Consider the following 26,472-nt stretch of genomic DNA (forward strand, 5'->3'; position numbering starts at 1 on the left):
TGGGTGATGTAGAGCGTCGGTTGAATTGTAACAGGATGTCAGACTGATAAACAAGAGGCCGACATGATCATAAGAACAAACATAGACAAGAAAATTGTATACAGCAGAGACCACCACCGGAGAATTGAAAATCTACGTGTAAAAAATGCACGTCTTTCAGACTAGCAGCTTGCCTAAGCTCAGCAGAAATCCCCGTGTTCAGGCCACGCTTGTCTCTTTCTGCTCCGACTGTAAAACACATAAACTATCTACCTTGCATGTACTGCCTGGTTTAGTTCTACATTAAACTTCAGACATGTATTGGTTAATCGTTAATCTCAGAATACGGCGCAGCACATGGCATCAGTGCGAGCTCTGATTTCCCTCGTTTTATTATGATTATCGTTTTTTTCCTATTGGCGTCAACAAAATATTTTACGATATGGAAAAGAAAGATGGTGATTGAAATTTCATTACAAGATCCCGCCGCAAGCAGAAGTGCCATTATTTTTAACGATGTTCACCCCAAATACTGTATCATATGTATGACACACTCTCCCCTATTTCTCGATAATACGAAACGTGCTGCAGTTCTTTGAACTTTCTACATGTACTCCGTTAATCCCATTTGGTAAGGATCCCACACCGCGCACCAGTACTCCAAAAGAGGATGGGCAAGCTTAGTGTAGGCAGTCTCTTTAGTAGATCCGTTGCATCTTCTAAGTATTCTGCCAATAAAACCGAGCCCTTGGTGTGCCTTCCTCACAACATTTCCTTTGTGTTCTTCCCAACTTAGTAGGTTTTTTTAATTGTAAATCGTAGTTATTTAGTTTAATTTATGGCTTTTAGATTTGATTTATAGTTTAACTAAAATTTAACAACTGCCAGTTTTTGCACGATTCAGATACCTTTTTTAAATCACTCTGTAATTTGTTTTGATCTTGTGGTGACTTTACTAGACGATAAACAACAGCATCATCTACGAGCAACCTAAGCCGGCTGCTCAGATTGTCACCTAAATCGTTTATATAGATAAGGAACAGGAGAGGGGCTATAAAAGTAACTTGTGGAACACCAGAAATCATTTCCGTTTTACTCGATGATTCTCCGTCAATTACTACGTACCATGACTTTTATGTTAGGAAATCACGAATCCAGTTCCAAACTTAGACGATATTCCACAAGCATGCCATTCGATTATTTGCCGCTTGTGAGGTATAGTGTCAAAAGCCTTCCGCAAAATCAGAAATACGAAATCAATTTGAAATCCCTTGTCGAGAGCGCTGAACATTCTGTGTGACTAAAGAGTGAGTTTTGTTTCACAAGAAGGATGTTTTCTAAATCCTTGTCGACTGTGCGTCAATAGACCGTTCTCTTCGAAGTAATTCATAATGTTCGAACACTAGAAATGTTCCAAAACTCTGCTGCATACCGACGTTAAAGATACGGGTTTATAGTTTAGTAGATTTGCTTTTCTTAAATATTGGGTAATATTGGGTAAAAATCTTTCGTCGAGCGAGCGGTTGTATACGATTGTTATGCATGGAGCTGTTGCATCAGAATACTCTGAAAGGAACCTAATTGGTATACAGTCTACACCGAAAGACTTGTTCACTATTTCGAGGATATCTACTTTTAATTTACTCATGTTGGCAGCTATTCTTTATTCGAAATCTGGAACATTTACTTCTCTGGGGAAGGAAGTTTGGAAGGCTGTGTTTAGTAAATCTGCTTTAGAGCACTATCATTTATAGTACACTCCTGGAAATGGAAAAAAGAACACATTGACACCGGTGTGTCAGACCCACCATACTTGCTCCGGACACTGCGAGAGGGCTGTACAAGCAATGATCACACGCACGGCACAGCGGACACACCATGAACCGCGGTGTTGGCCGTCGAATGGCGCTAGCTGCGCAGCATTTGTGCACCGCCGCCGTCAGTGTCAGCCAGTTTGCCGTGGCATACGGAGCTCCATCGCAGTCTTTAACACTGGTAGCATGCCGCGACAGCGTGGACGTGAACCGTATGTGCAGTTGACGGACTTTGAGCGAGGGCGTATAGTGGGCATGCGGGAGGCCGGGTGGACGTACCGCCGAATTGCTCAACACGTGGGGCGTGAGGTCTCCACAGTACATCGATGTTGTCGCCAGTGGTCGGCGGAAGGTGCACGTGCCCGTCGACCTGGGACCGGACCGCAGCGACGCACGGATGCACGCCAAGACCGTAGGATCCTACGCAGTGCCGTAGGGGACCGCACCGCCACTTCCCAGCAAATTAGGGACACTGTTGCTCCTGGGGTATCGGCGAGGACCATTCGCAACCGTCTCCATGAAGCTGGGCTACGGTCCCGCACACCGTTAGGCCGTCTTCCGCTCACGCCCCAACATCGTGCAGCCCGCCTCCAGTGGTGTCGCGACAGGCGTGAATGGAGGGACGAATGGAGACGTGTCGTCTTCAGCGATGAGAGTCGCTTCTGCCTTGGTGCCAATGATGGTCGTATGCGTGTTTGGCGCCGTGCAGGTGAGCGCCACAATCAGGACTGCATACGACCGAGGCACACAGGGCCAACACCCGGCATCATGGTGTGGGGAGCGATCTCCTACACTGGCCGTACACCACTGGTGATCGTCGAGGGGACACTGAATAGTGCACGGTACATCCAAATCGTCATCGAACCCATCGTTCTACCATTCCTAGACCGGCAAGGGAACTTGCTGTTCCAACAGGACAATGCACGTCCGCATGTATCCCGTGCCATCCAACGTGCTCTAGAAGGTGTAAGTCAACTACCCTGGCCAGCAAGATCTCCGGATCTGTCCCCCATTGAGCATGTTTGGGACTGGATGAAGCGTCGTCTCACGCGGTCTGCACGTCCAGCACGAACGCTGGTCCAACTGAGGCGCCAGGTGGAAATGGCATGACAAGCCGTTCCACAGGACTACATCCAGCATCTCTACGATCGTCTCCATGGGAGAATAGCAGCCTGCATTGCTGCGAAAGGTGGATATACACTGTACTAGTGCCGACATTGTGCATGCTCTGTTGCCTGTGTCTATGTGCCTGTGGTTCTGTCAGTGTGATCATGTGATGTATCTGACCCCAGGAATGTGTCAATAAAGTTTCCCCTTCCTGGGACAATGAATTCACGGTGTTCTTATTTCAATTTCCAGAAGTGTACTTCCATTGCTGTCGAGCAGAGAAGTCACTGATTGTGTCTTGCCGCTAGCAGATTTTGCATACCACGGGAATCTGGATTTTCGGTCAGATTCCGACACAAAGTTTCGTTGTGGAATCTATTCTAAGGATCTCCCAATGAGGTCCGCGCTAGATTTCGAGGTTCTGTAACCGGTCGCCAATCTTACAGATTTTGATTTCATTTACATTTGGCATGCTTGTTTTGTTGTTTCTGCAATTGTGTTATAACGTGTTTTGTGTACCAGGGGGGAAGGGGGGAGGGGAGTTATTTCCTTGGCTTGTTAACGTATTTAACATAAATCGCTCAGTTGCTGCAATATTATTTCTTTGAATTCAGGCCACATCTCCTCGAAACTTACATTGTTCACTTGGAGTGGAGATTGTCTCTCAGAAAAGCATGAAGCGAATTTCGCCCTGCTTTTTTAGTAGGTCTATTTTTCGTTTATTTTTGGTTGATTTGAGAGTTATGGTATTCAGTCTTCCTAATCTCTGTAACGGTTTGTATGCTCGTTGTTAGCTCAGGATTATTTGATGCTAAGAGGTCAAGTGTGTTTTTGCCACCGTTTGCTGTTCGACCGGGCTCATTAATAAGTTGCTCGAAATAATTTCCAGAGAATGCATTTAACGTAATTTCCGATGCTGTTTCGTGCACAACTCCAGATTTAAACATGTACTATCGTCAACATTTTGAGGCTAAATTGAAGTCACCACCTACTATAATTGTATGAGTGGGGTACGTGTCTGAAATTAGACTCAATGTTTCTTTGACTCTTTCAGTGATTGTATCATCTGAGTTGGGAAGTCGGTAAAAGGATCTATTTATTATTTTATTCCTGTTCCAAGAACAACCTCTGTTCATACTAACTCACAAGCACTATCTATCTCAATGTTGCTTCAAAATAAACTAGTTATAACAGCCACAAACACGCCACCGCCAACTATAGTTATCCAATCGTTTCTGAACACCATTTGATTCTTCACAAAAATTTTGGCTAAAGTTATCCCCGACATTAGCCAGATTTCAGTTCGTATAACGATTTGGGCTTTATTTTGGTCTTTTCTCAAAACAGCTACTACAATTTACATGTGTTATATCAATGGTTCCTTGTTTTACGTTCTTCCTATGCTCGACCTATACCGTTTGAGACTGAACCCTTTTCGTGTTTCCCCCAGACCCTCTATCTTAAAAAACCTCTCAGTGTTTGCCATACAGACCCGATACCTGAGTAGCCTCCTCCAGTGTATAATGATTTGTGACCTATTTAGTGCAACCCGAAATCCCACCACCCTACGGCGCAAGTTGAGGAAACTGAAGCCTACATGGACGCAGATCCGTCTGAGCTGCAAATGGTGATCTCTGCTTTCATCTCACAAGCAAGAGTGACAGTGTTTACCATTTCTCAATTATTGGTTAGTCGTTAACCTAAGGATACGGTGTAGCACACGGAATTCTATCTCTCTTTCCCTTACATTCACTGGCCTTGATCTTTCCAATTCAGCACATACATAGGATTAGGTTATTATACTCTACGAATTTTAGAAAAATATTTTGAATAAAGTTTGGATTGCAAAATGAGACAGTCTATCTTTCTTTAATATTCAGCCGTGACGTTGGTTTTCAGCAGTACGCTTTCCCCTTTCCTGCATGCCTTCCTCTATGTTTCCGCGTACGTATTGCATCCCACATGATTTCTTGAATGTGTGACATTCTTTTTCGTTCCCGGAGATTCTTCTCCTCAATAGCTTCTTGTGCTATAGTTCCAATGATGAAATTGTGTCGTGAAATGTGTCCTACGTGTTGGTCTCATCTTATTTAGACGAGTCTCCACAGAAATCTGGTTCCCTGTACCCGTCTCAGCGCATCTTCGTTGGTAACATTGTCTTTCCAACTCATGATCACCCTTATGTAGCATCAAATCTCCAGGGCTTTCAGCCGCCTCCTCTCTTGTTTTCCTATTGCCCCAGTTTCGCATTGTAGAGGGCCATGCTGTAAACAAATGCTTTCATGACACGTTTCCTTATTTTCAGCAGATATTCTTGCTGGCGAGTAAGTTGCTCCTCAAATTAAATTTAATTTCAGCGTGCTGTGTTCTGCCTACAATTTCTTTCTGGCTTCTACTATCCCTTGTTAGCCTGGATCCGAAATACGTAAACTCGTCTACCACTTCCAGCTCTCCTCCGGTTCGTACTCATTTTCAGCACTGCATAGCACTGCTGTTGCCTTTTGCTTCTTGATTCTCATACCGGAATGATCGCAGAAAATCCTTTCCATTGTGCTGAGAACCTTGATTGGAGATGAGAAACGGCAAAAAGAATAAACTGAATAATCTCTGCGTCGCTGATAGGATGTGAAATATGGCGAAGGGCCAGTGGATGGAAGGTAAAGTGAGTGTCTTCCAGCAGGTGTAAAGTTTAGGCACTTGTATAACATAAAAAAGCTTTGAGATCTCCTGGAACCACCCAAAAAGCGAGTCACATCATCTCATAGCGCATTCGCCAACGTTAATTCTTGAGGAATGTGTTTCCGGTCATTATTGCCTCACGTAAAAACAAATACCGTTTGCTTTGTGCTGCAACGGGTCAAAGCTGACACAAAGTATCGAGTAGTTGGCGCATGACGATATTGTTACGTATAAAGTGACTAATGTGTTGTCCAATAATTTTGCTCGGTCAAACTGTACACTGATAATGCAGAACATTGTCACCTCCTAGGTAATAGCGTGTGTTTTTAAGTTTTGCAACATTAAAAAGTTGCCCCTTAACGTGCCATGTATTCGGAAAGTCATTGATAGATTTCCGGAGGTACGTGGCACCAAATTTCCACGCACAGGTCACGCAGTTTCCATAAATTACTGGCCGCTGACGTGTGATAGTCGATGTGGTCCGGTACCGTTCCAGGTGTATTCTGTCGGGTGCATATTAGGCGTATTTTTCATCCAAGACCAACGTGAGTTCGCTGTCATGTTCCTCAAGCCACTCGATGAAACATCTTGGCTGTCAGAAACATCTGACAGTTTACTCAGCTTTAAGACACCAGTGGCATCGGGTAGCCGGCCGGTGTGGCCGTGCGGATCTAGGCGCTTTACTGTGGAACCGCGTGACCGCTACGGTCGCGGGTTCGAATCCTGCCTCGGGCATGGATGTGTGTGATGTCCTTAGGTTAGTTAGGTTTAAGTAGTTCTAAGCTGTAGGTGACTGATGACCTCAGAAGTTAAGTCGCATAGTGCTCAGAGCCATTTGAACCATTTGAACCATCGGGTAAGAGATCAAGCATGAACGGACTCCTGGTCAAACTTATACTCTAAGACAAAAGTAAGATGCATTAGGAAGGTATTATCCAAATGGGACATCGACAGATATGACGTTTGGGTACGGACAACAAATGATTGCAGTTTCAGAAAAATTGGAAAAATCGTTCAAGAAAAAGGGCTTCACAAACTAAGCAACTCAGTAACGAGCTGGACCACCTCTGGCCCTTATACAAGCAGTTATTTGGTCTAGTACTGATTCACAGAGTTTCTGGATAATCTCCTGTGGGATACTGTACCAAGTTCTGTCCAATTGTCGCATTACAGCTTCAAAATACCGAGCTGGTTGGAGGGCACTGCCCTTCATGCTCCAAACGTCCTTAATTTCGGCCAAGGTAGACAAGCGCGAAGACAACCAGTGGAAACTTTCACCGTGGGCGGGCGGGGCATTATCTTGCTGCAGTGTAAGCCTAGGATGGCTTTCCATTTAGGGGCATAGAATATCGTCGACGTACCTCTGTGGCGTAATGGAGGCCACAGACCTCAACCAAAGAGCTCCTGCTGTGTAAAGAAATGGCACTCCAAACCACCACTCCTGGTTGCTGCGCGTATGGCTGGCGACAATCAGGACGGTATCCCACCACTGTATGGGGCGTCTCCAGACACGTATTCGGCCTGGAATCTCGATTACTGGAGTAGAATTGTCTTCAGTGATGATTCCCGCTTCGACTGAGCCCCGATGGCCAGCAAAGACGCTCTCCGTGGAAAGTCTTCCGACTACGCTACTCGTTGCCACGGTCCTATCTCGATGATACCGTGTCAGGTGCAGTTATAACTGACGACGTTGTCCAGTCAACATCGGAGATACTGGGGACGTCTGCTGTGGGGCGTCACGTTCAATAATGTGCGCTGAGCAGTGTGTTCCGAAATACTTACTTCTCTACCACCACCACGGATCGCCGTCTGTCTAACTTTACTGCAGTTTCTGCGATTTATCTAAAATTTACGTGAAAGTTGAGGTAAAATTAGGACCTGTAATTCACCAGGAGGCGCAATGGTTAAAAGAAAGGACTGGTGCTCGAAAGAAGTGTAACTTACCTGCCCATGCGGCCAACCATATTTATCCTTCGAGTAGTTCTTCTAAATCGCTCGAGGAAAATATGAGGGTTGTTCCTTTGAGAAGAAAACTGCCGACTTGCCGCCTCTCTTTTTTCTAAACCGGATATGTGTAACATATTCGATGAAACGCAGAAAAGAGATATGATTAGGATTTAAGGCATCTCTTCAAGAAGAAGATTTAAGTGATTAGTATAGGAATATACTGCAACCTCACAGGTATTGCCGCAATAGGGAATAGGTTAGACTAATTACAGAGGCAGTTAAACATTTTTCCCGTGCTCAGTACACGAAAGGAACGCCATACTCAGTACACGAAAGGAACGAAATTAATCCCTAATAACAGTTACAATGAAAAGTTCTCTCTTCCATACAGTTCACAGTTATTTGCAGAGCAGAAATGTAGGTGCAGATGTAGATTTAGGCACTGAGCCAATGGGACGTTTTTCTTTCCATTCCCAAAATGCGTCATGTACTTCCGTTAGTTGTTTGAAAGTTTTTAATCATAATGATTTTTGTAACAGCTGACGGAAATAAAACACAATTTCCGACATACATCTGCACGCTATGAGGCATCAGGCACTGAAAAAATGTCTTCTTTCCTTTTTGGGATACGCTGTCTATATTTTCCGTCGAGTTTGCTGGATGCCTGACAATACCGCTACAGAACAGATCTCCGTAACCGCTGCCGACTATTATCGACAATTTGGACTAAATTAACATAGACTACGTTCCATGAATACTGCTGCCCTTCCATACTGTTTCGCTGAATTGTACCCCATCCTCAAGGAAACTGCACTCATCTTTCGCCGGTATGAGTTCTACAACAGATTATCGTATAACAATCAGCAGCTTAAGAATCTATACGAGTTATCATGTCCATTCGATCTACCGTCATTTTTAGCCAGCGACCATCTCAATAACAAGGCACCATTCCTCACTGAGCCGAAAAGAACAAAGCGAGTCGAGGTTTGCAGTTACAGTTCGGGAAACTCATTTGGAAAAAGCAGAGATCTTGCACGTAAATCGAATGCAGAGGAAACCGGCTTAATCAGCGAATTTCTTTTAGCAGCTAGCTCACGACTAGAAAATCGGACGTTCTCAACATCGTTACTGTTGTGTCGATTCCCTAAGGTCTCGACACAATGAGTGGCTAGGTGCACGCGAAACTAACGCAGACGGGCGTAAATTCTGAAACAGGAGACTGGATGAAAACTATAAAGAAAAGAAGAGAGATTTTAATATACTTAACTTTAATGTAGTCTTGTTCTTGTTGAAATACATCTCTTGCATAGTAGTAAGCAATTAGCAATGATACACATGGCGCCTTGCTAGGTAGTAGCGATGGACTAGCTGAAGGCTATTTAATCTGTCTCTCGGCAAATGAGAGGAATACTTGGTAGGTCTTGTCGCAAGCTATGTCGTCCGTACAACTGGGGCGAGGTCAAGTCCGTGTCTTGTGACCTGCCCTGTGGTGGCGCTACGTTTGCGAATACACAGTGGCGACACGCGGGTCCGACATGTACTACAGGACCGCGGCCGATTTAAGTTACCACCTAGCAAGTGTGGTGTCTAGCGGTGACACCACATTCCTCCCCCGCAAATCGGCGAACGGTCGTGAGATAAGGCTTCCGCCCGCCGTGGGGAGGACCCCATGTTGACGTATGCGATGAGGTGGGGAGCCTAACAACAGGCGAGGCTGTGCCACCCGCACCCGGCCATTCGGTCCGAGGGGAGCTAGGAAACGCCTGCAAACCTAGTCCAGGGTGCACGTCAACATGAGGTGTTTGCGCACGGAATGATATAAGAGGAGCCGCGGGTTCGACCTCCATGTGGTCGGAGCACCCGACGGGCGAAGACGACATCTGGTCCGGAGCGGGCAAGAGGTCCATGGCGGAGGACGGCTGGTCACGGGAAGCAAGCGGCGGCGCGTGACCCAGGGAGGCGCGAGGCGGCTGCAGCGAAGCGTCCGCTGCTGGCGGCGCCGGCGGCGGCTGCGGCGGCGCGACGCCATGAGGCAAAATGGAAGGCAGCGTCGGTAACACCTGGGGATGAGGCGAGCCAGTAGATGGGTCCCCAGGGCGCTGACCTGACGGCTCCGTCGCTGAAAGCAGACGGGGAGCGGCAGAACCCAGGCGACGACAGAGGCGCAGCTGATTGAGATGCCGACGCACCTCACCAGAGGCCCCCAAAACCAAATACATCGCGCGGCCGAGGCAGCGAAGAATGCGCCCTGCGAGCCAACGCTGTGAACCGCGATAGTTGCGATAATAGACAACGTCGCCAGGAGCAAAAGCAGGAGTCTGCCGCTGCACAGTAACCTGATGTGGCGGATGCAGCAAAGACATCAGAGTTCGATGAGGACGACCATGGAGCAACTCAGCCGGCGAGCGACCATCGCGGGGCTGAGAGCGATATGAGGACAAAAAGAGCAACAAAGCGTCCTCCCGAGAATACGACACTTTCAACTGCAACATCTGTGACTTGAAAGTCCGGACCAATCGTTCAGCGGCACCGTTTGACTGAGGCGAAAACGGCGCGGACGTCAGATGTTGAATACCCTTGGCCTTGCAGAACGACTGAAATTCTGCGGACATGAATTGTGGGCCATTGTCGGAAACAATAGTCTGCGGAAGACCTTCAATGCAAAAGATAGCAGACAAGGCTTGGATTGTGGCAGAAGACGTCGTGGAAGACATCCGGACAACAAAAGGAAAATTACTGAAAGCATCGACCACAACCAACCATCGAGCATTCCAGAATGGACCAGCAAAATCGATGTGCAAGCGTTGCCAAGGGGAAGTGGCTTTCGGCCATGCAAAGAATTTCCGCGGCGGTGCGGATTGTTGTTCGGCACACGCCACGCAAGAGGAGCACATATTCGTAATCGCAGCATCGATTCCGAACCAAGTACAGTGCCGTCGAGCAAGTTGTTTCGTTCGCACTATACCCCAATGTCCTTGGTGAAGAAGCTTTAAGACAGAGGACTGTAACGAACGAGGGACCACGACTCGGGATTGATCATTATCGGAACGCAACAACAAAACACCACGTCGGACAAAAAGTCTCTCCTTGTGAGCAAAAAAACGGCGTACCAAAGGATCCTCGATCCGTGACTTTGACAAGGGCCATTGCGTAGCAACAAAACGCAAAACGGGAGCAAGGACAGGGTCAGCAGCTGTGGCAGTAGCTACACGACGAAAATCAATCGGAAACGATGCGACCACGTCATCGGCTTCCGAATCAATGAACATGCAAGCAAGTTCGGAAGAATCGAATGCTTTATCCTCAGCAACAGGCAAACGGGACAACGCATCAGCGTTGCCGTGCTTAGCAGTGGACCGATACAAGATATCGTAGCGGTACTGCGAGAGAAAAAGTGACCAGCGAATGAATTTCTGCGCTGTACGTGGAGGTACAGGCTTGTTCGGATGAAAAAGCGATGTCAAAGGCTTGTGGTCTGTGATGATTGTAAAGTGACGACCATACAAGAAATCGTGAAACTTTGTTACACCAAACACAAGAGCCAAAGCTTCCTTCTCTATTTGGGAATAATTTCTTTGCGCAGATGAGAGCAATTTTGACGCAAAGGCAATAGGGCGATCATGCGAGCCATCCTTGTGCGCAAGCACAGCACCGATCCCGAAATCCGATGCATCTACCATCAACAAAAGGGGTTTTCGGGGATCGAATGGCGTCAGGCAAGTATTGGAAAGTAACGCCGATTTCAACTGGCGAAAGGCGCGTTCGCATTCCGTCGTCCAGACGAACGGAACACCTTTACGGCGTAAGCGATGAAGCGGAGCTGAAATGGAAGAAGCATTGCGCACAAATCTATGATAATAAGTGACCTTACCCAGCACACTCTGTAGCTGTTTGAAGTTCTGCGGTGACGGCAAGTCCTGAATGGCACGAAGGTGCTCTGGACTCGGATGTATTCCTTGGGCATTTATGACATGCCCCAGGTACGGTAAGTCACGAGCAAAAAACACACATTTGTCCTTCCGCAAGCGAAGACCATTCTGACGCAAGACCTGAAATAATGTTCGGAGATTCTGCAAATGTTCGGCTTCTGTCTTTCCTGAGATCACAATATCGTCCAGATAGTTCGCAGCCGTAGGGACCGACGCACAAATAGTTTGTAAATATCGCTGAAATAAAGCAGGGGCGGATGCACACCCGAATGGCAGTCTTTTGAAGCGATACAAGCCAAGATGCGTGTTTACCACCAAGACGCGCCGGGATTCGTCGTCCACAGGTATTTGCAAGTACGCATCTGGTAGGTCCAATTTTGAAAAATATTTTCCCGGGCACAGTTTGTCAAAAAGATCTTCCGGGCGGGGCAAAGGAAAAGTGGCAGTCACAAGTTGTGGATTCACAGTTGCCTTGAAGTCCACGCAAAGTCTCAGTTTTCCGGAAGGTTTGGGCAAAATTACTAAGGGTGAGGCCCAGAGAGAAGCCTGCACACGTTCAATTACACCTTGAGATTCTAATTCGGCTAATGTTCTTGCGACCTCATCACGCAATGCGTGGGGAACATTGCGCGCTCTGAAAAATTTTGGTTGCGCGTTGTCTTTCAGTTCCAAATGCGCTTCATAGTTCTTAGCGCAACCCAGGCCCGGTGCAAAAATGTCTGCAAATTCGTCACAAAGACGAGAAACACTGGCGGAAGGCACAGTCTGATTCACTGATAGGACCTGATTTACTATAGACAAATTAAACAATTGAAACAAATCTAAGCCAAACAAGTTCACTGCACTAGAGGAACGAAGAACATAAAATGACACAAGTTTTGTCTGTCCCTTGTATGTTGCAAGAAGGCTGCACTGTCCTAACACAGGTATATGCTGTCCTGAGTAACTAGTTAACTTAACATTTGCGGCACGCAATGGCGGGGCGCCCAGTTGTTTGTACGTGGCGTGATTGAGCAACGAAACTGCAGCTCCGGTATCGAGCTGGAATGGTATCACTTTTCCTGCAAAGTCTAAGTCCACAAAAAGTTTATTGTCCTGCTGACGACAAGAGCGACTGTCACGTGCAATTTGAACGGAGACAGGTACAGAAGCACTTGCGACTTTACGGGATTTCCGGCGACGTCGACGCACACTTTGGGTGGGACGAACACAGTCACTGTTAGCTAAAGTGTCACTGGACGGGTGGGAATGAACTACATGGATGTCCATGGGCGAAGGTCCACGAGCCTGATTGTCCTGGGTTCGATTCCGGCGCGAAGCAAAGGGCCTGGAATTTGTGTGATCGTCTGATCTTAACTTTTTCTGGCAAACACTTTGTACATGTCCTTTCTTTTGACAGTAAAAGCAAATAGCTTGGCGTGACGGGCAATTTTCACGCGAATGTCTAGTTGCACACCGCGGGCAAGATTTCACTGCATTTGCTTGCTTACGCGGCGCACGTGGTTGCAAGCTAGGCGGCCGCTGCGAAGTCGGGCGCGAGGGCCGCTTAGCGTCCCGTGCAGCGGGCCGGGCGGGCCGATTAATGTGACACACTGCTGGCGAAGTTTCAAATGATGCCTGAGCAAAGTCAAGTGTGTCTTGCCTGTCCAATATGTCTATCACTTGTTGCAGGGAGGGATTAACTAGTTTCAAAATCTGTTCCCTTATGCGAACATCAGAAACGTTCTGTGCAATTGCATCACGCACCATAGTATCTGAATATGGGAGGCCACATTCACAGGCAAACGCGCAGTCTCTAGTAAGTCCTTGCAAAGTTGCTACCCACTCCCTATTAGTCTGACCGGCCGTACGTTTTGTACGAAAAAACGTATACCGTTTGGCAACTACATTTACTGTTTCTTTGAAATAGGCATCCAAAGCAGACAAAATTTCTTCGTAGGACAGAGTTGCTACGTCGCGTCGGGGAAACAATTTCACTATCACCCGGTAGGTAGACACACCGACACAAGAAAGCAAAAACGGCTGCCGCTCTTTACCTTGAATTCCATAAGCAGTGAGGTGGAAGTTGAACTGATCGGCCCACTCAGTCCAGCTTTCGGTTGTGGCCTCGAAGGGCCTAAATGGCGGTGCGACAGCGTTGTGTGGCTGCGGTAGCGATGAAGCGGCTGCCGCCGCATCGGTTTGCAGCGCACGTTGACCCTGGACGAGCTGTCCAAGGGCTTCCAATAACGCCTGCGTCTGCTGATTCTGCAAGCGAAAAAATTCGGACAGTACATCTGGAGAATGCGGCGAAGCCATGACACAAGCAAATTAGAGCAAGTATAACACAAAGACTGCAACGTGGGCGCGGCACCACACCTCGTCGCCAAAATATTGTTGTGTCGATTCCCTAAGGTCTCGACACAATGAGTGGCTAGGTGCACGCGAAACTAACGCAGACGGGCGTAAATTCTGAAACAGGAGACTGGATGAAAACTATAAAGAAAAGAAGAGAGATTTTAATATACTTAACTTTAATGTAGTCTTGTTCTTGTTGAAATACATCTCTTGCATAGTAGTAAGCAATTAGCAATGATACACATGGCGCCTTGCTAGGTAGTAGCGATGGACTAGCTGAAGGCTATTTAATCTGTCTCTCGGCAAATGAGAGGAATACTTGGTAGGTCTTGTCGCAAGCTATGTCGTCCGTACAACTGGGGCGAGGTCAAGTCCGTGTCTTGTGACCTGCCCTGTGGTGGCGCTACGCTTGCGAATACACAGTGGCGACACGCGGGTCCGACATGTACTACAGGACCGCGGCCGATTTAAGTTACCACCTAGCAAGTGTGGTGTCTAGCGGTGACACCACAGTTACGATGTCGAAAAACAAGGCAGCTACCAGTACCGTGGGACTTCTGTCGGAGCCTGTCCGAACTAATTTTGTGACATTGCATAGAGTATTTATTGCTTCACCGAAACTATATTGCGTTACGCAGTCGTGATTTTCCATACGCCTCGTAAAGGATTTCATCAAAATGGAGTGATTTGCTACAGAGCTTTGTAGTCTTCTAAGGAGACATGTCACCTGTTGTTCATCACGCAGCACTCGTTACGTTGGCTGATAAAGGGGGGACGTACGATATGGTCCATTTAAAACTGGCCTTTAAAATTTTTATTAACGTGATCACCCCGGCAGCCAAAGAAAATTATTTGTTGTGGAACAGACCTCGCCTACAATTTCTGCGTGTTTTTGCAGGTGGGCTGGGTGAAGGCAGACACGAAAGCCATCCAGGCGATCCACGACCACGTGATCACACACAACCCGCGTGTATCTGTCTCGCACGACGACCACTCAACGTGGAACCTGCACCTCCGCAACGTGCAAGAGGAAGATCGCGGCCAGTACATGTGTCAAGTCAACACTGACCCCATGAAGAGTCAGGTGAGTGCAATAGGAGATCCGCAGTGTCTACCAACGCCAAGTCGAAGTCAACCTCATGAAGAGTCAGGTAAGTGCAGGGAGAGGGCTACTGCTCATACATGCGTCAACACTAGCCGCACGAGGGTATATGCGTCAACACTGGCTGCACGACGAGTCAGGTAAGGGCAGAGAGTGCGCTTTGTGCAGTATCACAAGTTAAGACGACATCAGCATCGTAAAGAGTCTACCACAGATAGTCCACGAGTCAACAATGACCGCATTAGGGTGTCAGGCAATTATAGAGGGAGGACTGTAAGAGTCGTGAAATGTAGGACTGATCTGAACCAACCTCATCAAGAGTCGGACGAGTGCAAGAGGAGTATTGCAGGTAGTAAATGTGCCAAGTCAACTGTACAGAGTCAGGTGAGTACAGGGAATGGACCATTACCAGCGCAAGTTTCAACACTCACCCCATGTGAGCTACAGCAGGGAGGCTGTCATTGTTGAATGTACCAAAGCTACCAAAATCTCATGAAGACTAAACTGAGTGTTATTGGAGGTGCGTTATGAGTACATGTGCCAAGGCAACGTGAACATCGTGTAGGACTAGGTAAGTACAGCGAAATGACTGCAGCCAGTATGTGCCAACACTGCCCTGTGAAGATTCAGGTGATTTCACACAGAGGACAGTGACCAGCAAATAAGCAACGACCCCATGAAAAACAATTTTATTGCATGGGGAGGATCGTGTTTTGAGCACATGCCGTGTCACCACTAACAGAACGAAGAGCCATGCAAATGCAGGGGACTATGGCTAGCACATGCACCTCTACGACGCCGATATTATAGAGTATCAAGTTTACATTGTTTAGTTACATGCCAGAGATACAATGTGGCAAGTTACAGCGATCACACAAACATATCACAGGAGCAATATATTTCTAAGTGAACTATTATCATCCAGTTTTTCCCCCTACTGCTGAGTCATCCCCCTGCCTTTACTCGGATGAGGTGTTGGTTTGCAGCAGTAGACAGTTCCACAGCCAGCAGTATCAGGGCTCTACACTTAACGAACAAAAAATTAAGACATTAATTAAATACTTACGAAAAAATTAGTCTTTTACGATTACTGTGTTAAGCAATATAGTTAACAAGATTTACGTTACAATGCTGAGGTGATAGTACGAGTATATGGGGCTAGAGAGGAATGAAGGTGATTTTGATAAGTGATTGTCGATTCTGTGGTGAGGCATTACATAAGGAACCTCAAAAACTTGAGAGAACCGATGTATGCAACTAAAAATATGGTTACGTGTATAGGAACAATTTTCTGGGTGTCTAGTGTATAGAGATGGATGTCACGAAGGGTTTTCGAAAAAGGATGGAGAGTGGATAATTTATGTATGGATTGGTTCAAATGGCTCTGAGCACTATGGGACTTAACATCTATGGTCATCAGTCCCCTAGAACTTAGAATTACTTAAACCTAACTAACCTAAGGACAGCACACAACACCCAGTCATCACGAGGCAGAGAAAATCCCTGACCCCGCCGGGAATCGAACCCTGGAACCCGGGCGTGGGAAGCGAGAACGTTACCACACGACCACGAGCTGCCGACAATTATGGATTCCTAGATGTCAATACAGTAAATGTGTGTCCCATCCGATTCTTCACAAATCCTCATAAAAGTCTGCGAAGGAGGTTTCAGAGGAAGGGGGAGGGGGTCTTCACCTAAGTGAATTGAACATTATGCTTTCTGACATATTTAAAACACTTACATATTTTTGTCTAACCCCCTATCTAAATATCTAAGAATGTATATTAGTCGGCTTTCCCGAACGTTATTCTTGATCATAAAACCTGAGTCCTTAGGTCTCGTCATTTTCCTCTTCAGACTTCTTCACTGCTCTGCGGAGATCATCTTCAGGGTTCCCCTGATGAACATACATCGCCAAAAAGTGTGTGTGTTCAGCCATACAGGGACAGCTGTTTAATCCCAAAGACGATCGCAACAGAGGGATGAAAAGGCAGACATTGAAGATGTTTGAAGAGGAATTTTACCTATAATCTAACAATGTGTTCCATGCCTCCGTTACACCTTTCATTGAGGTGTTGTGAAGGTCTGTCGTCTTACAGTATTCTAGACAGAAGAAACTGTCGACGCAGCCTACATGTTTAAAGAAGTTATTTACAGGTACTGTACCTTTAAGAGCAGTGCAAAGAACAGAATTGCTATGGATAATAGGTTTGTAGTGAGCGCATTGTGGAAAACATAGTGTGGTGGGAAGTGCGGAAACGTAACAGCCATAGGAGAGGTACTGATGAGAAAGCTCTCGTACTATATATTAATACAAAAGTTTCAGTGGTTCAACTAGGATATGTTCTGAGTGTGAAGAAACAAGCAATCTTGGTTGCACTATCCAATTTTTTTATTATTTTCCGATGACTCGTTTCACCTTCATTTAGGCATCTTCGGATTGTCTGATATTTGGTAGCGATCGGTACATGGGATACCGCGCATAAAATATCCTAGCAGGTAAATGCCCATTTCAAAGAGGGTGTCCTAATTACATCATGTGGCGCAGTCCATTGCAAACCAAACAGGATCAAGCCTTCAATAAACTTTACATCATAAACATGCAGGAGATGTAGTGCGTAGTCTGGCTGCACACAAGTGATGTATAAATACTGATTGCTGTACCAACCCCGGAATGAACTGGAAAAAGCTCATGTTCTGTATTACTGACCAATGAGTATGTGCTGTGTGTCCGATGTCCGACTCCTTCCTCATTCCGTACAGAGAGATACATGCAGGGTGCACTGCTGTAGGAAAAGTATAATAAAGAATCAACTGCAGTGAGTGTTTCGATCACATAGATACAAACGGTAAGTTTCCAGTGGTGCTTGCATTTTTCCAAGCATTCTGTTTTACCTACCGAGGTGCTATTAAGCTCCTTGAAAAATATATTACATTTGTAAGGTTGGCTGTCCGTGTATTACATGACAATTTTTAATGTTATCAAGGCTTTTTGTCTGTAAATAGGAAAAATCAAGAAGCTCGATAAATTTCTCCTGAGTTCGAGGCAATGAACAATAGGCCAGAAGCTGTGGTGTTTTAAATTAATTTTTAATGTACTCTAATCCCCAGGAAGTTTCACTCTCTTTTGGATGCCAAGGATGGCGTTAAATTGTGTTCAGATATCTGTGTAGGACCTTCCTAACATGTTTTATTATATTCGCAAGCATGAACGAGAAATCTGCTTCCCGTTTAGCAGTTTTATTGTACGGTTACACGGTAGCGGAATAGCTAGTTTATACCTTGAGAAATGGTTGTGGAATACAGGTTTTTAGTTAGTTTTAAGTAAAAGAATTCCTTCGATCTCGTACTGACTCCCTTGATCCTTTCCCTTACTTTCCGAAGTTACTGAAGTTACTTATGAATCAGGGAGAGGAACCAAATGACATATTAAACATCATTATCGAAACTATGAAAAAATATATGAAATCGTCTATAGTATAGCGCAGGGAAGACTATAAGCAGGATATCCATACAACAACATATCTGTGCTACGCACAGAAGGAAGCTAAAGGAAACCGTAGATGACTGCTACAGGCTTCTGGGATCATGGCTTCCAGCCGTAATGGAAGTAACTATCAGGCTTCCGCTTGCAGGGATTAAAGTGTTCTCATGAAAATACTTCAGTAGCACAATAACAGTTGTGCTTTTGTTTATGACCTATTTTGGAAACATTTTTCTGCTCCTACAGCCTGTAATTGGTAATTAAACAGTAACTAAGGGCTACCATTTAGAGTGAAAGTTTTGTCCGATAACTCCCCTCCTTAGGAGAAAGAGCTTGGTAAACGTCTTTATGCGTGAAATCGGCACTGGTGTTCGACATTTTGCAACCTCTTGGGAGCATCAGAAACTCCTGATGAAAATACAAGAAGAGGGATCGAAAAGTACGGTTATTAATTGAGAGGAGTCTGATCAATCACAATATTCTACTTTCAGTATCTTCTTATTGTTTTCATCGTGTTTCAGATGTTCAGTAATAGTTACGCGGCAATGAACAGGCTGGTCAACATAGATAGAATTTAATCAAATGAGACTATATGGTTCCAGAAACCTTTTCAAGTCCCAAAGTTCTGTGATGTGTGTGAGCAGACTGGAGCGATGAACGAAAATTTATACCAAGGCCAGTATTCGAACCTAGGTCTCCGGCTCATTAGGTAGATGTGCTAAACACTGTGCGACCATGGCACGGTGGTTTTGCACAACTGCATGGACTACCCCAGCACGTCTCCGTCCTGAATCTCAATTTACATTCATCTATCAGCCCACTTTGTATTCCCCCTAAACACCGCAGTGGCTCACCATTTGTATCAGTTGTGGAAAGCAATCGTGTCAGGATGGCGTAGTGGTGATTAGTACATTTGCCTAGTGAGCAGGAGATCTTTGTTCGAATTACCGGCCTTAATACAAATTTTCATTCCTCGCTTCCGTGTGCATGTATACATCATAGAGGGTATTGCTACATCGACTAGCACCGACACATGTTTACGAGGCCACTGCCTCTGCTTCAAGAGGGAATCACGTGTGGAATGGACAGAACTACTGGCTGTCTAAGGACGACCATCATCACTGCAAAGTTAATTCTCTGCATTATAATCACTTTTATCGTTTGGCTCTATACATTTCTTCCATACACAGTCTTGCTGTTACTTAGGACTTTCATACCAGCGATATTTGGACTGTGTTCGTTAGCTCACAGCGATTATAACTTTCCACGCTCTTAGCGTAAGTAGCAGAATCAAATTTCCATTGAACTACGAGGTTTTTACTTTGATGTACCTCATTCCCACGTTGTTCGAAAGTATGGGCTTTGGACTTCGTCGCAGCTCTGCGGGGCATTAGTGCTTAGCTCGCTATGGAGAGCGTTTGTTAACTGCATAGACATTGAAATTTTCCCAAACACACTGCATGAAGTAAGATTATATCATGATAGAGTTGATTATATGTGACTACAGCTCCTACAAAATAAGTCTGCTTGCATGGATAGTCTAGAGTATTCTTCTGTTCTGTTGTTTGGTGCCCTAGCAGGTAAGCAAAAAACAGGAAGCGAACGATTTACACCCACATGAAAAGTAAGAGACTCGTTAAGGGAATGAAACGGAAATACTTGGGATACTTGGGATACTTCGTTCTCGCGCCAGTCTGTTGGGTAAATTTAGAGAATCTGTATTCGAGGAAGGCTACACCACGCGAACTGTTCAGCTGTCATGGTAGCTTATCTAGCAAGATATCGCGACAGTAAGGTAAGTGGAACTACGGCCAATAGAAAATGATACAAAAGCCTCTAATATTGGTATTAAGTAACCTCTGTGACGTACAAAGTATATACACGGGTGGTCACTAAAATAGCAACACCACGAAGAAGAGCAAACAACCAAAGTTAGCTCATCGTAAGTGTAGAGTACTGTAGGAAGAATACATTATATCTGTAGTAGACTTTCTAATGTGCAGCGCCTGAAAGATCAGTATGCAGATTTTCCACCTCCGATAACTACAGCCGCTCTAACCTCGCTGGGCATCAAGACGAGCTCAGCTTGGATGACAGACGTGGGTACGTCTTCCCACGAGAAAGTTCACTGGCCTCACTGAACAGATGACTCAGAAGTCATCTCCTTCTCTCACTTGATACTACGAATAAATTTCAAATAGTTATACACTTTACCGCCGAAGCAGAATTTCAAGTTTATGTAGGTATGTTTTCACTGTTGTTTCTGACGATGGTCAGCTATTATATTGTAAACTTCACTTTTGCATTAATATAGAATGCGACGAGTCTACATTACACAAGCAAATGGCAATAACAGATTATTCAAATGTGTCACTGACGTAACCCGCGTCGCGCCTTCGAAATGAATTAACGGTAATAGGTCAACATTTGTGCCCAACCAGGATTCGAACCTAGATAACCTCGTAGCCTTAATAGCTTTGACCACCCGAGCACGCTTCCTCTCCGATCGAAATTCCCAGCCTGTTGCACACTATTGACCTAACGTCATCCCCCAATGAACCTCTTACTTGCATATCCCTGCCAAGCTGCCTCATATGCGAATAATTACTGCAACTTGAATCCTTCTGAACCTACTTATTGTATTCATCTCTTGGTCTCCCTCTATAAGTTTTACCCAACACACTTCCCTCCAATACTAAATTGGTGATCCCTTTATGTCTAAGCATTCGTCTTATTAACGAATCCCTTCTTGTAGTCAGGCTGTGCCACAAATTTCTTTTATCGCCAATTCTAAATTCTATTCAATACCTTCTCGTCAGTTAAGCGATTTACCCATCTAGTCCTCAACATTCTTCTTTAGCACAACTTGTATTCTCTTCTTGTCTAAACTGTCTATCGTCCATTTTGAACTTCCACAGATGGCTACACTCCTTGAAAATACTTTCAGGAGAGACCTGACACTGTAATCAAAATTCGATGTTAAAAAATTTCTCTGCTACAGAAACTCTTTCCTTCCATTGGCAGTCTTCATGTTATATCCTCCCTACTTCGACCATCGTCGATAGGAAAAGTCATCTACTACTTCAAGAGCCTCGTTCCCTGATCTAATCCTTTCACCATCACCTAATTTAATAACACTGCATTCCATTATCCTTGTTTTGTTTTTGTCTATGTTCATTTTATAAATGCCTTTCAAGTAGCTGTACGTTCCCTTCAGCTGCTCTTAGAAGTCCTTTGCTGTCTCTGACAGCATTAAAATGCCATCGACAAACCTCAAAGTTTTTATTTATTCTCCCTCACCTTTAATTCCTAGTCCCAATTTGTCTTTCGTTTTCTTTATTCCTTACTCATTGTACAGACTGAATGAGATCGGGGATAAGCTATAACCTTCTCTCACTCGTTTCGCGACCCCTGTTTCTCTTTCGTGCCCCTCGACTTTTAAACTGCCGTCTGGTTTCTGTAAAAGTTGTAAACGGCTTTTCCCTCCCTTTATTTTACACCTGCTACCTTCAGAATCTCAGAGTATTCCAGTTGGCATTGTCAAAAGCTGTCTCTAAGTCTACAAATGCTATAAACTTATATTTGCCTTGCCGTAACCTATGCTCCAAGATAACAGATCAGAATTGCCTCACGTGTTCTTACATTTCTCCGGAATCCAAAATGATCTTTCCCAATTTCGGTCTCTACCAGTTTTCCCTTATTCTGTAAATAATTCATGTAACCATGAATTAACTAAATTAAGTTCTGTAATAATGACACCTGTCAGTAGTCACGCTTATTGCTCAAAAGATGAATGAGTTTTGTCATGGCTGGCTCTCCCAAAGGTATTAGTAGTTCATTCCGGGGCCTTGTTTCTACTTAGGTCCTTCAGCGCTCTGTCATATTACTCTCGCCGTTTCGTATCTCCTGTCTCACGGACATCTACATCCTCTTCCGTTTTCATAATATTGCCTTCAAGTGCATCTCCCTTCTGCAGAACTTCCATATACTCATTCCACCTTTCAGCTTTCCCTTATTTGCTGAGGACGAGTTTTCCATCTGAACCATTGATATTCATACAGCTACTTCTCTTTTCTCCAGAAGCTTCTCCAGTTTTTCTGTGTGCGGTATCTGTCTTTCCCCTAGCGATACATATATCTAAATCATTATAATTGTCCTATATCCATTCCGGCTTAGCTATTTTGCACTTCCTATCAGTCTAATTTTGTGGACGTTTGTATTACCTTCCACCTGCTCCATTTCTTGCAATTTTATCATCTTTCAAAGATGCCCATTTGTCTTCTACTAAATTCTTTTGCCCAGTTTTAGTCAATCGTTGCCGAATGCCCTCTCTGATATACACTCCTGGAAATTGAAATAAGAACACCGTGAATTCATTGTCCCAGGAAGGGGAAACTTTATTGACACATTCCTGGGGTCAGATACATCACATGGTCACACTGACAGAACCACAGGCACATAGACACAGGCAACAGAGCATGCACAATGTCGGCACTAGTACAGTGTACATCCACCTTTCGCAGCAATGCAGGCTGCTATTCTCCAATGGAGACGATCGTAGAGATGCTGGATGTAGTCCTGTGGAACGGCTTGCCATGCCATTTCCACCTGGCGCCTCAGTTGGACCAGCGTTCGTGCTGGACGTGCAGACCGCGTGAGACGACGCTTCATCCAGTCCCAAACATGCTCAATGGGGGACAGATCCGGAGATCTTGCTGGCCAGGGTAGTTGACTTACACCTTCTAGAGCACGTTGGGTGGCACGGGATACATGCGGACGTGCATTGTCCTGTTGGAACAGCAAGTTCCCTTGCCGGTCTAGGAATGGTAGAACGATGGGTTCGATGACGGTTTGGATGTACCGTGCACTATTCAGTGTCCCCTCGACGATCACCAGTGGTGTACGGCCAGTGTAGGAGATCGCTCCCCACACCATGATGCCGGGTGTTGGCCCTGTGTGCCTCGGTCGTATGCAGTCCTGATTGTGGCGCTCACCTGCACGGCGCCAAACACGCATACGACCATCATTGGCACCAAGGCAGAAGCGACTCTCATCGCTGAAGACGACACGTCTCCATTCGTCCCTCCATTCACGCCTGTCGCGACACCACTGGAGGCGGGCTGCACGATGTTGGGGCGTGAGCGGAAGACGGCCTAACGGTGTGCGGGACCGTAGCCCAGCTTCATGGAGACGGTTGCGAATGGTCCTCGCCGATATCCCAGGAGCAACAGTGTCCCTAAATTGCTGGGAAGTGGCGGTGCGGTCCCCTACGGCACTGCGTAGGATCCTACGGTCTTGGCGTGCATCCGTGCGTCGCTGCGGTCCGGTCCCAGGTCGACGGGCACGTGCACCTTCCGCCGACCACTGGCGACAACATCGATGTACTGTGGAGACCTCACGCCCCACCTGTTGAGCAATTCGGCGGTACGTCCACCCGGCCTCCCGCATGCCCTCTATACGCCCTCGCTCAAAGTCCGTCAACTGCACATACGGTTCACGTCCACGCTGTCGCGGCATGCTACCAGTGTTAAAGACTGCGATGGAGCTCCGTATGCCACGGCAAACTGGCTGACACTGACGGCGGCGGTGCACAAATGCTGTGCAGCTAGCGCCATTCGACGGCCAACACCGCGGTTCCTGGTGTGTCCGCTGTGCCGTGCGTGTGATCATTGCTTGTACAGCCCTCTCGCAGTGTCCGGAGCAAGTATGGTGGGTCTGACACACCGGTGTCAATGTGTTCTTTTTTCCATTTCCAGGAGTGTGTATGGGATCTGCACCACCAAGTGGACTACGCCTGTCAGTATAGCCTAAAAACTTTTCACCCATGCATCGACAGTTAACACCTGACCTGGTGCATAGGGGAAATACGCATTAATGATTCGCTCTTTTCACGTGTACTTGGACGTACTAATCAACCTAAAAGCATACTACCCTACTAACCATTATTACTGCTCTGAAACTGAAGTAAATACTAATATAATGTTGTTCAGCACATTGTCTTCAGTCACCAATAAAAATGTCTGTGCTTCTACCAGTAATGCCGTGTACCCATGGTACCTGTCATTTCAGACATGGCCATATGAGCAGACACCAATAGAATATTAGCCATATTCAATACATTTCAGTTCAAGGCATTACACAAATGACTGTCCATTGTTCATATTTAGCGCAATTTACTGATTAATGAATGCATTCGCCATTACTGTAATTCGCTGTAGACTGAGTAATATAGTAGTCTTGCACTCAGAATGCTTGACAGGGACTAACTGTTTCAACATCACTCTGTGAAAGGACAACCAGAAATGACTGCCCCTGGGATCTACTCCGGAGAGCCTCTGAACGATGTGTACTATTGTCGACCTCGTCGGCAACAGTAGCCTACAGCTGACTAGATATGTGGTCTGTATCGCGGTGACAGGTCCTTGTTACATCGTGAGAAACTTCTTTGCCTTGCCGTTCGGTGCATAAGGTCTGGATAACATCATTCACTGTAAACTCCCCGTGCATTTCACGGCTTCCTCCTGCTTTCCTAGTGCGTTGGTGCTTGCCTATTGCACCCGTTTCCATACTTCACTGTTCTCGCGAACTCACATACCGACCTCCGTCCTTGTCTCTTTTCACCTTAGTCATATCAAATAGCAACGCAATTTTCATACCACACACCACCTTGTACAGAGATACCTTGTACTTGTGTGGACCTTTGAACTGTGCGCAAACACGACAAAAGGAAGATCTGTATCGGAATCACTGTCTTGTGAGTTCACATAGTAACTTAATGTACAGGGTAACCCAATAATCCGACAACATTTGAAAATTTTATACTTCACGAATAATGTAGATAGAAAGGAAAAATTTACACACATTCTTGAAATGTCGTGGGTTTTCACTGAAACTAAGAAAAAATGCATAAAATGACCAGTAGATTGGACTTCATATGATACAAAAGCAGTAACTAACATTGTAGACAAAGGAATCACTAGAACTGGTCTTGTAAATTTGAAATCGTTTTTTATTATTGCATATCGATTTCAATCACAGAGTGATCACCTTCAGTGCAAACGTAAGTTCAGTTGACTCATACAATCAGAGTTGAATCTTACCTGCTAGTTGGCACGTTCTTCACGGTAAAACCTGTGTTTCAACATTTATTTTCTGCTTCATTATATGACTCCACTAGACGTAGTCTTGCACTGAAGATCATCACTGTGATTTAAATCGACATCCAATAATAAAAAACGGTTTCAAATTTGTACGACCAATGCTGAAGTTTCGTTGTCTGCAATAGCTGTTGTGTGATCGTGGTGTGCCAAGATCCTAATGGAATCGAATCTCAAAATAATTAGCATAAAAACTGATTTCCAGCGAAGACGATATTTTTTATATAAATGCTCATTTCGCCCGTCGTTCATTAACAATATCTGTAGTTGAGGGACAACGTTGTGAACAGCACTGTACAGCATAGCAGTAGGTGTGGTGAGAAATTGTCAATGGATGTTATCATTTAGCATCCCTAATAAGGTCGGACAATCGTGTCAGGCTTCCGACTTCACGTAACCCTACAACAAGTAATCAGACGGATTGATATCTGGGGACATGGAAGGACAAGGATGACGGAAGCGGCGGCTCAGCACGTGATCCTCACAAAACGATGTGTGCAAGAGGTCTGCCAGAGGTGTAGCAAAATGGGGAGGAGCGCGAAGCTGCATAAAAGTCGTACCTTCCAGCAGCTGTATGAGATATTCACTCTGCAGCGGAGTGTGCGCTGATATGAAACTTCCTGGCAGATTAAAACTGTGTGCCCGACCGAGACTCGAACTCGGGATCTTTGTCTTTCGCGGGCAAGTGCTCTACCAACTGAGCCTACCTTCCAAGAGCAGGAGAGCTTCTGTAAAGTTTGGAAGGTAGGAGACGAGATACTGGCAGAAGTAAAGCTGTGAGTACCGGGCGTGAGTCGTGCTTCGGTAGCTCAGTTGGTAGAGCACTTGCCCGCGAAAGGCAAAGGTCCCGAGTTCGAGTCTCGGTCGGGCACACAGTTTTAATCTGCCAGGAAGTTCCTTCCAGCAGCTGTTTATCAGCCGAGCTAGGGATGATCTG

General features: G+C 45.6%; 1 protein-coding gene across 1 annotated transcript in view; it reads left to right on the top strand.

Annotated features, from left to right (window-relative positions):
* LOC126263512 (lachesin-like) overlaps positions 1-26,472 on the top strand; it is a 242,988-nt gene that overhangs the window by 58,615 nt on the left and 157,901 nt on the right. Inside the window, exon 4 of the mRNA XM_049960605.1 lies at positions 14,691-14,876. Coding sequence (XP_049816562.1) covers positions 14,691-14,876 — 186 coding nt within the window. The remainder of the gene's footprint in view (positions 1-14,690; positions 14,877-26,472) is intronic.

This window comes from Schistocerca nitens, chromosome 6 (assembly GCF_023898315.1).
Source record: "Schistocerca nitens isolate TAMUIC-IGC-003100 chromosome 6, iqSchNite1.1, whole genome shotgun sequence".
Lineage (NCBI taxonomy): Eukaryota > Metazoa > Arthropoda > Insecta > Orthoptera > Acrididae > Schistocerca > Schistocerca nitens.